We start from the raw sequence: 18,988 nt of genomic DNA on the forward strand, positions 1-18,988 counted from the left end.
TCTCCCTCTCCCCTGGGTGTTTCTTTTACATGTATGCCCCAATATTTATGTTTTGTGCTCCATACTCTTTGTGCCAGGAGTGATTTTTTGGAGAGGGGGCAAATGTGGTGACTATCGACCAAATCGTGTGTAATATCTTTCTTTAGCAAGGTTCTTTGCGGCAGTCTGTGGCCACACGTGAAAGTTTACACACGTGGAGAGAGACCAATAATGTATCTAACTGTATATGTGTGCTTCTGAGTAATAAAATAGTATTTATTACATGTCATATAGTGTGCATCATTGGATTCTGCAGTCCTAGAACACTAAAACCCATAAATCCATACTGTACATTGGAGGCCCACATTTGATGCTTCACAGAACCAGTTTGTACACATATGAGCAACATTAACTTTCCAAAAGATGTTCAGAGCAAACACATTTCATTTACAAACAAAGAGCCACTCACTGGATCATACTTTACTGACTGTATGCAAAACCCCAGCAGCTTTTTGTTTATTCACTGAGTCTTGCAGCAGTCTACACAGTTACTCAGCAGCTCTATTCCTTTAAAACATTCACCCAAAAAACATGGAATTATATTTCTCAGTATCAGAATCAAAATAGAAACAAATCCCATTTGTGACCATGTCATCTTGAACTAAAGTCATTACTGGAAGTGGGTATAATGGGGCATGTGGTAAGCACATGACTCTCTCAGCCATTGTCAAGTTTCATCACTAGTACTTCTCAGTCAAGTAGCTCCTCAGTTCACCTCACAAGGGCTGAGTGCACCTCACTTTTCAACAGCGGTTGGAAGTTCCAGAACAGGCACCCATCCAAGCACTAGAGAAGCAAACAACACTTAACTTTGATGATCAGGTAGTACCATTGTGGCAAGGCCCTGTCATTTCCTAGTGAGCTAATAAGATAATGTTAGTTTTAATATCTCATTCTCTACAAAAATTTGTAATGGAGAAAACTTACATTATTGAGTCTTTCATTTTCTTCCTTCAGTTTTTGGATTTCAGCCTGTAAATTTTGATCCTCTGCACCTGCTTGTTGTTTAGCTGTATCCAGTTCTGCTCTCAGAGATTGTAGCTCCTGGAAACCCAATTGTCATAAAATTAAGTATAAGGCCATAGATGTGAATTTAAACATAACTTTGTTCCTTATGAATGTATAATTGCTTTCAATTAAAATACATGAAAATCAGATCTTTTTATGTAGCTACAAAATGTAGTTGAAAAGAGCATTGGCGTGATGATCAGGTAAATAGGAATATTCTTCCAAATTTTATATTGTATGGATATGTTTACATATAAATTTATTAATAGTGTAAGATACACTGAGTCCTTAATTCACCATTATGTTACATAGTTAGGAGAACCTTCAAAGATGTCATGATTCTCTTCCATAATCCACAGAGAATGAACAGATTAAAACCACATGATTTTATCTCAGTATGCTGGATACTTTTGTGGCTAAGTTTCAAACAAAGTTGGTATCCATATTACTGACTATCTGGAAAGAAATTATTGTGAGAGAGCAGTGTTCTAAACGACATCGCTGTGGCATCTAAAATAAATTATGACTTTCTACGCAGCAAGAACTTCACACTGCAGCATATAACAGTAAATATAATGCAAAGAAACAATATATTCATTAAGGAAATGCAAGCTACAAGGACACAGTGTACAGATGCAAGACATAGTTTGAGCAGTACAGGAACTGAAACATAATATTAAAGAATTTTTTGTTTCTGCTTGAAATGGCAGATGTTGTGCCGCTAACTTGATTGGTCTACTTATGGATAAGTACAAGATTTGAGTAAAGGTGTTCTCAGTGCTTCACACAAATAACCACTTTGTAAGACAACAATGAGAAAAATAGACTGAGGTACAATAGCTCAAAATATCAACAGAAAGCATACAGCAATCAGTGTGGGTGGACAAAATAATCATAAAGAGGTCAGCAATTTTTGAGGGACTGAGAACCAACAATGACCAGTCCTTACACTTAATACTAAAAAGGAAGAATATAAAATATATGGTTCCTTGCAAAATACGGGTAGAGATAAACTGTTGACTTTGTTGGTGTGTCATACTGTAACCAAAATTATAAATTAAAAATACTTGTACAAGTAATATTGTATACATTAATGAGGTGATAGTGACAATTGGTGTCAAAATGTCAAGTTAATAGTTTTGTTTGTACTGGATACATTGAAGCAGTGGTTGAATGTTGGGATAGTAAGTTTTGTAAGAGAGGAAGTGGAATTATCAAAATGTGTCAATGTAGGTATTATTCAGAACAAGATAGAGATTTCACTAGAAAAAAACTAACAAGATAGAGATTTCACTAGCAAAAATCTGACTAACAAAAACAAATTCTTGTTAGGTATCACAGCTCATCAGATGGTAATGTAAATGCACATATGAAAAAAAATATATGCATGGTGATTCAGGAGGAACATCACATAATTTGTAAGGTGATTCTAAATGTGAAAATAAACTGAAAAAGTCCTATGAACACGTCTCCAATTTTCAGTCATTACAGAACTTGTGATGAAGCAAACTGGGTTCTCTTTAGTTCCTCTCTTGTTTTGCCATCTGCTCCTTAACCACATTTTTTTTTTTTTTTTTTCATTTTTGACTAATTATGATTAACATACATGAGTGTGATCTGTATTTTTATAAAAGAGAAAGGATGGCCCTCAGTTGTAAAAAATATACCATCAGGTCTAATTTTGTGCTTATTTTTGTGCATATAAACGATTTCCTAATTTATTTTGACTATTCCTTGTTCTAATCTTTTGCTATAGGGTAAAATCAGTTATTGTTTCATGACTTAAATTCTATTGTTGACTTATAAAAAATATAAATTTTGTGATAGTTATAAGCATTTGGACGATGGACTACTAGTATTCATCAAGTATTCATTTGGCTCTATTCAAAAACATGTTAGCAGAGCTAGCCCTTGATTAATTCCAAAATAATTACCATGTCTGTCAAAAGTATTGTTTATATAACTATATCTGTTAATTTCATTATTTAAACAAATAATTTAGCCTACCTTATGTGGTAGAACAAACTATTAAAAAGGGGGAATTTTTTCAAATATTCCATTAATTGAATGAGTTGTGTTTTACTTGTAATTACTGTAAATTAAATATTGGACAATGTACGGTTTCAGCTCCTATTATTGTGAGAATGTATAAGGAGCCAAATTTTGGTTCCAAGACAGTCAGTCCATGGCCAATTTTCTGATGGGAAGTCTGTATCAGTTAAAGTAATAATAATGTAGTGAAATAAATGTAACACAAATAGGCCATGAGTTAAAACAATGACAGTGTCTGTTCAATTTATTTGAGAAATAGTGTCACACATACCTGATTGTTCCACAAGAACTGTGAACTGTGTGGTTAGGGTATTGCTCATAGATGTACAATAGCAAACTATTGTAGCAGTATGCTGATGTTTGTATGCAAGCTATTAATGAGGCCTATCACTTACCCCCCATGAACCATGGACCTTGCTGTTGGTGGGGAGGCTTGCATGCCTCAGCAATACAGATGGCCGTACCGTAGGTGCAACCACAACGGAGGGGTATCTGTTGAGAGGCCAGACAAACATGTGGTTCCTGAAGAGGGGCAGCAGCCTTTTCAGTAGTTGCAGGGACAACATTCTGGATGATTGACCTTGTAACAATAACCAAAACGGCCTTGCTGTTCTGGTACTGTGAACGGCTGAAAGCAAGGGGAAACTACAGTCGTAATTTTTCCCGAGGGCATGCAGCTTTACTGTATGGTTAAATGATGATGGCGTCCTCTTGGGTAAAATATTCCGGAGGTAAAATAGGCCCCCATTTGGATCTCCGGGCGGGGACTACTCAAGAGGACGTCGTTACCAGGAGAAAGAAAACTGGCGTTCTACGGATCGGAGCATGGAATGTCAGATCCCTTAATTGGGCAGGTAGGTTAGAAAATTTAAAAAGGGAAATGGATTGGTTAAAGTTAGATATAGTGGGAATTAGTGAAGTTCGGTGGCAGGAGGAACAAGACTTTTGGTCAGGTGATTACAGGGTTATAAATACAAAATCAAATAGGGGTAATGCAGGAGTAGGTTTAATAATGAATAAAAAAATAGGAGTGCGGGTTAGCTACTACAAACAGCATAGTGAACGCATTATTGTGGCCAAGATAGACACAAAGCCCATGCCTACTACAGTAGTACAAGTTTATATGCCAACTAGTTCTGCAGATGATGAAGAAATAGATGAAATGTATGATGAGATAAAAGAAATTATTCAGGTAGTGAAGGGAGACGAAAATTTAATAGTCATGAGTGACTGGAATTCGTCAGTAGGAAAAGGGAGAGAAGGAAACATAGTAGGTGAATATGGATTGGGGGGAAGAAATGAAAGAGGAAGCCGCCTTGTAGAATTTTGCACAGAGCGTAACTTAATCATAGCTAACACTTGGTTCAAGAATCATAAAAGAAGGTTGTATACCTGGAAGAATCCTGGAGATACTAAAAGGTATCAGATAGATTATATATTGGTAAGACAGAGATTTAGGAACCAGGTTTTAAACTGTAAGACATTTCCAGGGGCAGATGTGGATTCTGACCACAATCTATTGGTTATGAACTGCAGATTGAAACTGAAGAAACTGCAAAAAGGTGGGAATTTAAGGCGATGGGACCTGGATAAACTGAAAGAACCAGAGGTTGTAGAGAGTTTCAGGGAGAGCATAATGGAACAATTGACAGGAATGGGGGAAAGAAATACAGTAGAAGAAGAATGGGCAGCTCTGAGGGATGAAGTAGTGAAGGCAGCAGACGATCAAGTAGGTAAAAAGACGAGGGCTAATAGAAATCCTTGGGTAACAGAAGAAATATTGAATTTAATTGATGAAAGGAGAGAATATAAAAATGCAGTAAATGAGGCAGGCAAAAAGGAATACAAACGTCTCAAAAATGATATCGACAGGAAGTGCAAAATGGCTAAGCAGGGAAGGCTAGAGGACTAATGTAAGGATGTAGAGGCTTGTCTCACTAGGGGTAAGATAGATACTGCCTACAGGAAAATTAAAGAGACTTTTGGAGAGAAGAGAACCACTTGTATGAATATCGAGAGCTCAGATGGCAACCCAGTTCTAAGCAAAGAAGGGAAGGCAGAAAGGTGGAAGGAGTATATAGAGGGTTTATACAAGGGCAATGTACTTGAGGACAATATTATGGAAATGGAAGAGGATGTAGATGAAGACGAAATGGGAGATAAGATACTGCGTGAAGAGTTTGACAGAGCACTGAAAGACCTGAGTCGAAACAAGGCCCCGGGAGTAGACAACATTCCATTAGAACTACTGATGGCCTTGGGAGAGCCATTCATGACAAAACTCTACCATCTGGTGAGGAAGATGTATGAGACAGGCGAAATACCCTCAGACTTCAAGAAGAATATAATAATTCCAATCCCAAAGAAAGCAGGTGTTGACAGAGATGAAAATTACCAAACTATCAGTTTAATAAGTCACAGCTGCAAAATACTAACGCGAATTCTTTACAGACGAATGGAAAAACTGGTGGAAGCGGACCTCGGGGAAGATCAGTTTCGATTCCGTAGAAATGTTGGAACACGTGAGGCAATACTAACCTTAAGACTTATCTTAGAAGAAAGATTAAGAAAAGGCAAACCTATGTTTCTAGCATTTGTAGACTTAGAGAAAGCTTTTGACAATGTTGACTGGAATACTCTCTTTCAAATTCTGAAGGTGGCAGGGGTAAAATACAGGGAGCGAAAGACTATTTACAATTTGTACAGAAACCAGATGACAGTTGTAAGAGTGGAGGGGCATGAAAGGGAAGCAGTGGTTGGGAAGGGAGTGAGACAGGGTTGTAGCCTCTCCCCGATGTTATTCAATCTGTATATTGAGCAAGCAGTAAAGGAAACAAAAGAAAAATTCGGAGTAGGTATTAAAATTCATGGAGAAGAAGTAAAAACTTTGAGGTTTGCCGATGACATTGTAATTCTGTCAGAGACAGCAAAGGACTTGGAAGAGCAGTTGAACGGAATGGACAGTGTCTTGAAAGGAGGATATAAGATGAACATCAACAAAAGCAAAACAAGGATAATGGAATGTAGTCAAATTAAATCAGGTGATGCTGAGGGAATTAGATTAGGAAATGAGACACTTAAAGTAGTAAAGGAGTTTTGCTATTTAGGGAGCAAAATAACTGTTGATGGTCGAAGTAGAGAGGATATAAAATGTAAACTGGCAATGGGAAGGAAAGCGTTTCTGAAGAAGAGAAATTTGTTAACATCGAGTATAGATTTAAGCGTCAGGAAGTCGTTTCTGAAAGTATTTGTATGGAGTGTAGCCATGTATGGAAGTGAAACATGGATGATAAATAGTTTAGACAAGAAGAGAATAGAAGGTTTCGAAATGTGGTGCTACAGAAGAATGCTGAAGGTAAGGTGGGCAGATCACGTAACTAATGAGGAGGTATTGAATAGAATTGGGGAGAAGAGAAGTTTGTGGCACAACTTGACTAGAAGAAGGGATCGGTTGGTAGGACATGTTTTGAGGCATCAAGGGATCACAAATTTAGCATTGGAGGGCACCGTGGAGGGTAAAAATCGTAGAGGGAGACCAAGAGATGAATACACGAAGCAGATTCAGAAGGATGTAGGTTGCAGTAGGTACTGGGAGATGAAGGAGCTTGCACAGGATAGAGTAGCATGGAGAGCTGCATCAAACCAGTCTCAGGACTGAAGACCACAACAACAACAATCACTTACCAATAGTGAACTTGCCATATAACTACGTAATATGTGGGGGTTGTGAACACCGAAAGTAAAGAACTGTGAAACACAACTATGCAACTGTCAACTACATCATTTACAGTAGTCAGTGTTGAACATCCAACCCCCCCCCCCCCCCCCCCCCCCCCATTTTTCTGGCAGTATAACATTCCAGTACGTCAACACTGAGGACTATCAACGAAGAAATAAAGTAGGTGAACGTCGCTATTGGGGCCCTTTCAGGTGATGATTATTTATCTGTACACAATAAACAAGGACCCACTAACACTGAACAGTGAATTCAAGAATGGTTTACACTACAGTGATTTTAACAAAGTGCGCATATGGTACATGTGGCATCGGAGTTTTGTCAAAGACAGTGAACAGACAATATTATTAGAGTGTGAAAATCAATTATTTTCAAAATGTCAGAGTTGATATAGCTGCCTTTAAACAGGTAGGTGCAACAGCCAATCAGCACATGGCTTTCATACCCACAGTATGACAGCAGCCATTCAGCAAGTGGGTTCTATGGAGCAGCCACTGAGTACAGGAGCAGCCAATCAGCATACAGATGGACACAGCTGATCGGGATAAACAGTACACATCACTGAGAAAATTACAAATTGCTGCAGCCTTGCAGTGGACAAATCAAGATGACAACTCTAGCAGCAGCGGATGAATGAATAAAAATGAGGTAATTCATAGCAAAAGCGATTTTATATTAAGTGATACATAATGAGTGGCCTTAATGAACAAGACAGTGTGGTGGGGGAGAATAGACAGCAGGGGACTGATGTGATTGATAACAAAGCTCTAGAGGTTAAGTTTTTCAATGAACAGAATGACTCAGTTGAGGCTGATTTGGAGGTTGATAGTGATTATGGAAAATTGGAAGTGACGTTAAGGCAAATTATGTGTAATATATATACAAAAAGGGTTAAACTTGAGAACCAAAACGATCAGATTAAAAATGATTTACAAATGGAGGTAGAAACCAAGTGTGCAGTAGTAGTAGAGGAAAAAATGGTAAAAGTAAATAAAAATGTAATTTCAAAATTGGCTCAAATGAAGAAAAAGATGGAAGAGGTACAAAATCTAAAGCATAGAGAAAGTGACAATGGGTTTGATTCTGACAGTAGTTGTAATGATGATAGCAATGACAAAGCCAGTAGTGATGAGGACAAAGTATTTGAATTTATCATTGATAACAATGGCAATGTATTAAGTAAAGAAAGAACGGAGGAGGATAGTAATAGGCCTAATGAAGAGTTAGGGCTTAATGAGAATGGTAAGGAGGAAGAGGACCATGCTATCTGACATTTGACCGTGTCTGATAGTTGTTTTGGTAAGCAGGATGATAGTATTTCCAGGGAAAGTATTAATGAGGATTTGTCATATGAATAAGATCACATGGTAAGTAAAAAGGAAGTGTGCCACTCTGTAATAACAGCAAGTGTACAGTGTATACATGTTAAGTGTTTACTGGACCATAGTAGTGATTTGAGCGCCATTTCACAGGCAGTTTTTGAATGTATTAAGAACACCGAGAGTATAGTAGTGATGCACGTTTCTGGAATAAAAATTATTGGTGCCACTAGTGAACTATTAAAGAGTGTGAAATGAGAGGTATTATGAACTGCGAAATTGCCAGGACAGCTGTTGGAGTGCAGTTTCACGGTGACTAAAAATCTCTACATTGATGCAATATTTGGGAAAAATTTCTTGTGCAAATAGCAAATAGGGGGTTCAACATTCTGTGTTGAATTCACTGTGTGGTGATAATGCTTACCCAGCTGTCTGTCTCACATTTCATGTTTCCTGAGGCAGTCAAACTCTTTTCCTATCCTATCTGTAGTATATAAATGAATCAGAAATATTCTCTCTATGACTTTCATGTGACTTCATGCAGTACAGTAAGATACATCAGTATAGGGAAGAAAATTGTGAAACATTCCACATGGGAAAAATATGTCTAAAAACAAAGATGATGTGGCTTGCCAAACGAAAGTGCTGGCAGGTCGATTGACACACCAACAAACACAAACATACACACAAAATTCAGCTTATATATATATATATATATATATATATATATATATATATATATATATAAAAACAAAGATGATGTTACTTACCAAACGAAAGTGCTGGCAGGTCCATAGGCACCCAAACATACACACAAAATTCAAGCTTTCGCAACAAATGGTTGCTTCATCAGGAAAGAGGGAAGGAGAGGGAAAGACAAAAGGATGTGGGTTTTAAGGCAGAGGGTAAGGAGTCATTCCAATCCCGGGAGTGGAAAGACTTACCTTAGGGGAAAAAAAGGACAGGTATACACTCGCACACACACACACACACACATCCATCGGCACATACACAGACACAAGCCTTTACAAATGTCTGCTTGCGTCTGTGTATGTGCGGATGGATATGTGTGTGTGTGTGCGAGTGTATACCTGTCCTTTTTTCCCCCTAAAGTAAGGGGGGGGGGGGGGGGTTGTGTTATTGATAAGTGATGGTATCACAAGAGGATGGAAGAAAAGGCAATTAAAAACAATGGAACACAGTGGTATCTGGTAAAAATCTGAGATACCGTGATTATTAAATACTAACAAAGAGGTAGAGGGGCTGGTCAGTATTTACCTCAGCTCAGTACAGCAGATAGATACACAAAACGGAACAGAAAATTTACTTATCCTAGCTTTCAAAACTTTGTTCCTTAATCAAGGAGGAGAGAGGGGAAGAAAGGGGAAGAAGGGAGAGAGGATTCAGTTACTCACGACCCAGGTTATGAAGCAACAGAGGAAAGGTAAACAGGGAGGGTAGCAAAGATGGAGGCATGGGTGTCAGAGGGAAGCCAAAGATATTCTACTGGAAGTACTGTGCCAGAATCAACCAAAGAGGATGCATACAGAAGTAAAGAGGTATATAGTATAAAGATAAACACAACTATGTATAATGAAAAAATACATAAATGGCTAAAGAGGAAAGGAAAGAGGAGAAAACTGAAGAGTAAATGGGAGTGAGGTTGGTTAATGTAGGTTCAGTCCAGGGGGATGGCGGGATGTTAGGATGTGTTGGAGTGCAAGTTCCCATCTCCACAGTTCTGAGGGACTGGTGTTGGGTGGGAGTAGCCAAATGGCACATAAGGTGTAGAAGGTTCCTAGGTCCTCAAATTATGCCTGAGGGCATGATCTGCAACTGGGTATTGGACATCTCCAAGGCCGACAGTTCGTCTGTGCCCATTCATGCGCTCAGCCAGTTTAGTTGTCATCATACCAATGTCAAAGGCAGTGCAGTGCAGGTACGTCAGCTAATAAATGACATGTGTTGTTTCACATGTGGCCCTGTGTATGATTTACGAGTAGCGGGCTGGAGTAGGTGGTTGTGTAGGGATGGATGGGGCAGGTTTTGCAGCAGGGTCAATTACAGGGGTAAGAACCACTGGGTAGAGAAGGTGGACTGGGATATTGTAGGGTTTGCCAAGGGTGTTACGGAGGTTGTGGCGAGGGGGGGGGGGGGGGGGGCAATGAGAAGGAACTCTCGGTGGTGTGGGAGAATATTGTCAAGGGATGATCTCATTTCAGGGCTTGACTTGAGAAAGTCATATCCTGGTGGAGTAATTTGTTGATGTATTCAAGGCCAGGTTAATATTAGGTGACAAGGGGATGCTCCTGTGTGGCCTGGGGGTAGGAGAATTGTTATTGGACGTGGAGGAATGTATTGTTTGGGAGATCTGTTTGTGCACAAGGAGTGCAGGATAATTGCGGGAGAGGAAAGCACTGGTCAGGTTATTGGTGTAATGATGATGATTAGTGTTTTAGGGCGCACAACAGCGAGGTTATCAGCGCCCGTTCCCAAAAGTTCAATTCAGAGCCGAATCGTGAGAGAAGTGGTATTGTTCAAATTGCAAGATTGGACACAGCACATCAAAACAGGAGATAAAACTAAAAATAAAAGAGCAGTACAAACAGGGAAAAGGAAGTACGGTGGCTGAGTGACCACTTAAAAATAAGGGTGACCAAACCACTGGACAGCACATTAAGACTTCAATCCCAATATTTTGGGAAGAAGGCCAGACATCACACAAAAACGTAAAACTCTAGCGACACTCACCTCATTATTAGTTAAAAGAGAGGGTAGGTCTGGTGGGAAACGGAAATCTTCCCTCAAACCCGCATATAAAACACACTCAGTTAAAATATGCCATATCAACAACTGTCTCCCACATGTCTGACACGTTGGTGGCTCCTCATGACGTAACAGATAACATGTGTCAAAGGACAATGTCCTATTCTAAGCCGTGTAAGGGCTACTTCCTCAGCGCGGCGTTGTCGGAAGGAGGTGAGCCACGGTCGGACAGAATCCTTCACCGCTCGCAACTTATTATCCCTCACGTCCAGCCACTGAGCCTCCCACCAACGCATGACCTTCCGAGTCACGAAAGACGTAATGGCCTGCAGGGGGATGGAACAGCGAGCAGGAGGTGATGGAGCAAACCTCCTTGGCACGCGCATCTGCAAGTTCATTCCAGGAATCCCTATGTGCCCTGGAACCCACGAGAAAATCACATCCTTACCCTGCTGTTGCAAGGGCAGAGTGCGTCCTGCACCTCTTGCACCATCCGATCTGCTGGGTACATCTGTTCAAGAGCGTGTAGAGCACTTTGGGAATCGGAGCAGATGATGAATTTCGTGCCACGATGTCGGCGCATATGCTCTAATGCTTGCAGAATGGCAAACAGTTCTGCATAGTAAACTGAGAACTGCTCTGGAGCCCTATCCGAGGGACAGTATCGGGAAACACAGCAGAGCAGCCCATAAAATCCCCTGTTTAGAACCATCCGTGTAAACAGTAGTAAAATCGGAATGGCGTTCTAAAATCTCAGTAAGTTTAATTTTAAAAGGTGGTCCGGGGTACAATACTTCCTGTAAGCAGCCAGATCAAGAAGTATCTTGGCCTTTGTAGTCGCCAGGGAGATCCCCTACTCCATTCCTGGTGAGAGGACCTTAATGCCCTCCAGGTGTACCGACTCGAGACTCTCCTTTGCACGGATGCCAAACGGCTTTGTTGCCGCCGGACGGTGGCGGAAGAGACGTGCCAGTGCCGGCTGGGAAAAAGTGTCGGACGCCAATGAAAGAGGAGTGGACTTGGTCCTGTACGCGTGCCGTACCACGAGGAGAAGACGCCGAATGGACAGCGGAGGCTCTCCCGCCTCGACACACAGACTAGCAACCGGACTCGTGCGATAAGCCCCCGTTGAAAGCCTAATACCCTCATGGTGAATCACATCCAACATTTTGAGGTAGGAAGGTCTTGCAGAGAGATAAGCTTGACATCCGTATTCCAGCGTCGACGGAGACAAAGGCCTTATAAAGTTGGAGCTGACGTGCCCTGTCAGGCCCCCAGGATCTATGACTGACGCATTTAAGGACATTTAAAGCCTTGAAACAGCGGACCTTTAGATCCTTTAAGTGTGGCAACCATGTGAGCTTCTCATCAAAAATAAGCCCGAGATATTTCACTTTCTCCATAAAGGGGAGAACAGTGTCCTCCTAGTTTTAAAACAGGGAGATTAAAAAGAGAACGGGAATGGTTAAAATCTACACAAATGGTCTTCTCCAAAGAGAATTTAAAGCCCGTGGTCTTAGACCATTCCTCCAATCACACGAGTGTCAGCTGTAATTGGCGTGTAGCAGCTGTGACGGAGGAAGACACACAGAAAATGGAGAAATCGTCCACAACAAGGAGCACTGCACGGGCCGTCGTACTGTGGACGCAATACTATTGATGGCAATTGCGAAAGCTGTCACACTGAGGACACTTCCGGACACCGTTCTCCTGCTTAAAACGGTCAGACAGGACATTCCCAACCTTATACTTAAAATACCTGTCCGACAGAAAGGATCAGATGAGTGTGGGTAAACGCCCACGGAAACCCCACTCATAAAGCTGCCGCAAAATGGTATGCCTCCAGGTAGTATCGTATGCCTTCTCCAGGTCGAAGAAAACCCCGATAAGGTGTTGCTTACGTAGGAAAGCAGCTTGTATCGCTGTTTTGAGTAGGATCAGGTTATCTAGGGTGGAATGATACCTCCTGAATCCACACTGGCAGCGGGTAAGTAAGGATCTAGATTCGAGAACCCCACACCAGGCACCTATTGACCATACGCTCAAATGTCTTTCCGACGCAGCTCGTGAGACTAATGCTACGGTAGCTACTGGGTTCGGTCCGATCCTTCCCTGGTTTTAAAAGCGGAATTAAAATCGATTCTTTCCACGAGCTAGGAAAGTCGCCTGTCTTCCAAATTTCATTAAAAAGTTGAAGGAGGACTTCCTTTGACCGCAGATCCAACTGCTGTATTGGTGTAATTGTTGAGGGATTCGTCACAGGAGCAGATATGTTTGCCATGAATACCTAGGCTGTAGGGAAGGGAGCGTTTGATGTGGAATGGATGGCAGCTATCAAAGTGAAGGTACTGTTGTTTGGTTGTGGGTTTGATATGGACACAGGTGTGGATGTGAACTTCAACAAGATGAAGGTCAACATCCAGGAAGGTGGCTTGGGTTTTGGAGAAGGACCAGGTGAATTTCAGACTCGACAAGGAGTTGAGGTTATGGAGGAAATTAAGGAGTGTTTCTTCACCATGAGTCCAGACCACAAAGATGTCATCTATAAACCTATACCAGGCCAGGGGAAGCAGCTGTTGCATCTTCAGGAAAGCCTTTTCCATGCGGTCCATGAAGAGGTTGGCATAGGATGGAGCCATCCTGGTTCCCATGGCCGTTCCCCTGATTTTTTCGTAGGTCTGGCCTTCAAAGGGAAGTAATTATTGGTGAGGATGAAGGTGGTAAGTGTGATCAGGAACATGGTTTTTGGAAGATCTTTGGGTGGGCATTGGGAGAGGTAGTGTTCAAGGGCCGAGAGACCATGGGTATGTTGGATGTTTGTACAAAAAAATTTAGTATCTATGGTGACAAGAAAGGTTTCAGGTGGGAGAGGAGTGGGAATGGATTTGAGGAGTTCTAGGAAGTGGTTTGTGTCTTTGATGTAGGATGGGAGTCTGCGGGTGATAGGTTGTAGGTGCTGGTCTACCAGAGCTGAGATACGATCTGTTGGGGCTTTGAAGCCTGCCACAATGTGACGGCCAGGATGGTTGTCTTTGTGGATCTTGGGTAATAGGTAGAAGGTACGGTATGTGGCTCAGGTGCAGTGAGTAGTTCTATAGAAGCCACTGTGAGGCCTTGTGAGGGTCCTTGGATTTTTAGGATTATCTGCTGGTCAGACTGGTTGAAGGGAATGGGATCCTGGGTAACAGCTTTGTAGGTTCAGGTGTCGGAGAGTTGATGCAGTCCTTCTGCCACATACTCCACATGGTCAAGTACCACAGTTGTGGAGCCCTTATCCTCCAGTAGGATGACAATAGAGTGGTCTGTTTTCAGCTCCTTAATGGCAAGGCATTCAACTAGGTTGATGGTAGGGGTTGTCGGGATCTTCTTCAAGATGGACTGGGACTGGTTGTGAGGAATTCTTGCAATGTCTGCAAGGGATGGTTTTGGGGGAGGGAGGTGGATCCCTTTGAGAAGGTGGATGGAAGTGTTCTAGACAAGGTTCGACACTGGGTGTAGTATTTGGGGGCTGTGTTTGGGTGGTGAAGTGATATTTCCAGTTGAGGTTCCAGGTGAATGATTGGAGATCTCTAACCAGGGCAGGGTGGTTGAATTTAGGTGTGGGGCTAAAGGTTAAGTCTTTTGATAGAACAGATGACTATGGAGGAGAGAGGGATCTGGATGAGAGGTTTAGAACTGAACTGGGACTGGGTATATGTGGAATTTGACTGTGGCTATAGTTGAGATTTGGTCTGTGTGGGGTATGAGCTGGGATTGGGAGATTGAGTAGGGTGTCTAGGCTAGGTTTGTTGGCTATGAGGGGGGTTTGTTGAAGGTCCTTTTGTGGTTGGTGTCTGTGAGGGTTAGGGATAGGGACCCCACTTCTTATGTGTTGCACTAGCACTGTGTATAGTTTTTTCAAGTGTTGTGTGGGATAGAACTTAAGTTTACAGCTGGCTTCTAGGATGATATTCCTGAGTGTGTTCTCGAAGCAGAAATTGAGAGGTAGAGGAATTTGAAGAGAGATAGGAACTGTTAGGAGTGGTGGTTACACGAAGTAGTGTAGAGATTCAGGACAAGTTGGGTAAGGGCTAAGGATTGAAGGTTCTGGAAGTCCAGGAGAGACTGGTGGAAGGAGGGATTGCACCCAGAGATGGGAACTTTTAAGGTAAGTCCTTTAGGGGTAATTCCAAAGGTTAAGCAGGACTGGAAGAAAAGTATGTGGGATTGCAATTTGGCTACGGTGAATGCATGTTTCCGGAATGAATGTAAGTAATGTGGTATAGGATTAGAGTACATAGTGGGTAACTGGTGGGTGGGGAAGTGAAATAACTAAATTTGAAATAGTAATCATAAGAAGGAATAAAACACGGAGGGAAGGACGAGAAAGAAAGAAATGTCTTTGGTAATGTCCAATACCAAAGGAAGACCACTAAATAAGAAAAATACATAAAAAGTTGACCATACCAAGCAGGTATGTCCAGATCAGGGGAAATGAACACACGTTGCTCAAAAACAGAGATAGCGAGTGGCGAAAAAAAGATCGCGTGTACCGCAAAAAAGATCGCTCGTGCCGCAAAAAAGTTCGTGGGTGGTGCTGAAATGTCCCAAAAAAATTTTCCTGTGGCAGAGAAAGATAGCCAATGGCACAAAAATATCGCCAGCAACACGAAATCGACGGAAATGGATGATACTGGTAGGTGTGGGAGAGATTGTTGGCAGTGATTATTGGGTGGAAAAAAGTGAATAACGAACGTTAAAACTATGCATTGTTAAATAAATAAATCAATAAATAAAAAAAGAGAAGTGGACTATAAACGGAACAAGATAATAGGAGGAAAATGAAACTAGCACACTTGGTGACGAAAATATTTATTTGTGTATATATAAAACACTGAAGAAGGGAAAGTGTTTAGATGACAGATGTGATAGCTAACAAAAGAGACAAAACAATGAAGGATGTAGACCATATAGGTGATCTAAATGATTAATGGAAAATCTCATATAAAAATGTGAACCAAATACTAACAAAAACATAGAGGGGCTTGCCAATACTTACCTCAGCTCAGTACAGCTGATAGATACACAAAAAAGCAGAACCGAAAATTTACGTTCCTAGCTTTTGGAAGAAATGTTCCTTCATCACCACAGCTGAATCCCATGCCATTAAGGAGCTGAAAACAGGCTGCTCTATTGTCATCCTCCAGGCAGATAAAGGCTCCACAAATGTGGTACTTGACTGTGTGGAGTATGTGGCAGAAGGACTGCGTCAACTCTTCGACACCTCAACCTACAAAGCTGTTACCCAGGATCCCATTCCCTCCATCCAGACTGAGCTGCAGAAAATCCCAAAAATTCAAGGTCCCTCACAAGGCCTCACAACAGCTTCCATAGACTTACTCACTTGACCTGAGCCACGTACCCCTACCTTCTACCTATTACCCAAAATCCACAAAGAGACCCATCCTGGCCGCCCCATTGTACCAGGCTTCAAAGCCCCAACAGAATGTATCTCAGCTCTGGTAGACCAACACCTCCAACCTATCACCCGCAGACTCCCATCCTACATCAAAGACACAAACCACTTCCTAGAATGCCTCAAATCCATTCCCACTCGTCTCCCACCTGAAACCTTTCTTGTCACCATAGATGCTACATCCCTTTACACAAACATCCCACATACCCATGGTGTCTCTGCCCTTGAGCACTACCTCTCCCAACACCCACCCGAAGATCTTCCAAAAACCTCATTCCTTATCACACATACCAACTTCATCCTCGCCCATAATTACTTCACTTTTGAAGGCCAGACCTACAAAAAATCAGGGAACGGCCATGGGATCCAGGATGTCTGCGTCCTATGCCAACCTCTTCATGGGCCACATGGAGGAGGCTTTCCTGAAGACCCAACAGCTGCTGCTTCCCCTGGCCTGGTATAGATTTATAGATGATATCTTTGTGGTCTGGAGTCATGGTGAAGAAACACTCCTTAATTTTCTCCATAACCTCAACTCCTTTTGGAATCTGAATTTCACCTGGTCCTTCTCCGAAACCCAGGTCACCTTCCTGGATGTTGACCTTCATCTTGTTGAAGCTCACAATTACACCTCTGTCCATATCAAACCCACAAACAAATTACAGTACCTTCACTTTGATAGCTGCCATCCATTCCACATCAAACACTCCCTTCCCTACAGCCTAGGTATTCGTGGCAAACGTATCTGCTCCAGTGATGAATCCCTCAACAATTACACCAATAACCTGGCCAGTGCTTTCCTCTCCCGAAACTATCCTGCAGACCTTGTCCACAAACAGATCCTGACCAATACATTCCCCCCCATCCAACAACCATGTTCCTACCCCCAGACCACACAGAAGCAACTCCCTTGTCATTCAATATTATCCTGGCCCCGAATACATCAACAAATTACTCTGCCAGGGATATGACTTTCTCAAGTCAACCCCTGAAATGAGATCATCCCCTGACAAAATTCTCCCCACACCACCCAAAGTTGCCTTTCGTCACCTCCCCCCCCCCCCCCCCCCCAACCTCCGTAACATCCTTGTTAAACCCTACAATATTCCCAGACTACCTTCTCTACCCAGCGGTTCCTACCCCTGTAACTGACCCCCTTGCCAAACCTGCCTCATGCATCCCCCCACAACCACCTACCCCAGCCCTGCTACATGTAATACATACACAATTCAAGGCAAGGCCATGTGTGAAACTACACATGTCATTTATCAGCTGACATGCCTGCACTGCACAGCCTTTTACATTGGTATGACAACAACTAAACTGGCTGAGCGCATGAACGGACACAGACGAACTGTCGCCCTAGGAAATGACCAACGCCCAGTAGCGAAGCATGCCCTCCAGCATAATTCTAGGGACCTAGGAACCTGCTACACCTTATGTGCCATTTGGCTTCTCTCACCCAACACCAATCCCTCAGAACTGTGGAGATGGGAATTTGCACTCCAACACATCCTTTCATCCCACCATCCCCCTGGACTGAACCTACATTAAACAACCTCACTCCCATTTACTCTTCAGTCTTTCCCTCTTTCCCTTTCCTCTTTAGCCATTCAGACGTCTTTTCATCCTACATAGTTGTGTTTACCTTTATACTATATACCTCTTTACTTCTGTATGCATCCTCTTTGGTTTGAAGCTGGCACAGTACTTACAGTAGAATATCTTTGGCTTCCCTCTGACAACCATGCCTCCATCCTTGCTACCCTCCCTGTTTTCCTTTCCCTGTTGCTTCATAACCTGGGTTGTGAGTAACTGAATCCACTTTCCCTTCTTCCCTTTCTTTCCCCTCTCTCCACCCTGATGAAGGAACATTTGTTCCAAAAGCTAGGAACGTAAATTTTCGATTCTGGTTTTTGTGTATCTATCGGTTGTACTAATTAAAATTTTGTAGTAGTTATAAACATTTGGAAGATGTACTACTAGTACTCTTTAAGTATTCATTTGGCTCTATTCAAAAACATGTTAGCAGATCTAGCCCTTGATTAATTCCAAAATAATTACCAAGTTTGTCAAAAGTATTGTTTATATAACTATGTCTGTTAATCTCATTGGTTAAACAATTAAATTGGACTAGCCTTTGTGGTAGAAGAAACTATTATAAAGGAGGAATTTTTTGATATATTTAGTTAATTGAATTAGTTGTGTTTTACTTGTAATTACTGGATGTTAAATATTGAACAATGTATAGTTTCAGTGCCTATTATTGTGGGGATATGTAAGGGGCCAAATTTTGGTCCCAAGACAGTCAGTCCATGGCCAATTTTCAGACAGGAAGTCTGTATTAGTTAAAGTATTAATAATGTAGTGGAATTAGTGTAACACAAATACACTGTGTGTTAAAACAATGACAGTATCTGTCCAATTTATTTGAGAAATAGTGTCACATGTACCTGATTATTCTGCAAGAACTGTGAACTGTGTGGTTAGGTATTTACTGCTCATAGATGATCAGTAGCAAACTATTGTAGCAGTACTGTTATGCTGATGTTTGCTTGCAATCTATTAATAAGGCTTATCATGTACCAATAGTGAACTGGCCGTATAACTGAG

At 41.7% G+C, this 18,988-nt stretch overlaps 1 protein-coding gene across 1 annotated transcript in view; it reads right to left on the minus strand.

The window, feature by feature from the left end:
• The window catches only part of LOC124594905 (probable DNA double-strand break repair Rad50 ATPase), a 189,625-nt gene that overhangs the window by 88,984 nt on the left and 81,653 nt on the right, over positions 1-18,988 (minus strand). Inside the window, exon 5 of the mRNA XM_047133383.1 lies at positions 967-1,083. Within this exon, the coding sequence (XP_046989339.1) occupies positions 967-1,083 (117 nt within the window). The remainder of the gene's footprint in view (positions 1-966; positions 1,084-18,988) is intronic.

Source organism: Schistocerca americana, chromosome 1 (genome assembly GCF_021461395.2).
Source record: "Schistocerca americana isolate TAMUIC-IGC-003095 chromosome 1, iqSchAmer2.1, whole genome shotgun sequence".
Lineage (NCBI taxonomy): Eukaryota > Metazoa > Arthropoda > Insecta > Orthoptera > Acrididae > Schistocerca > Schistocerca americana.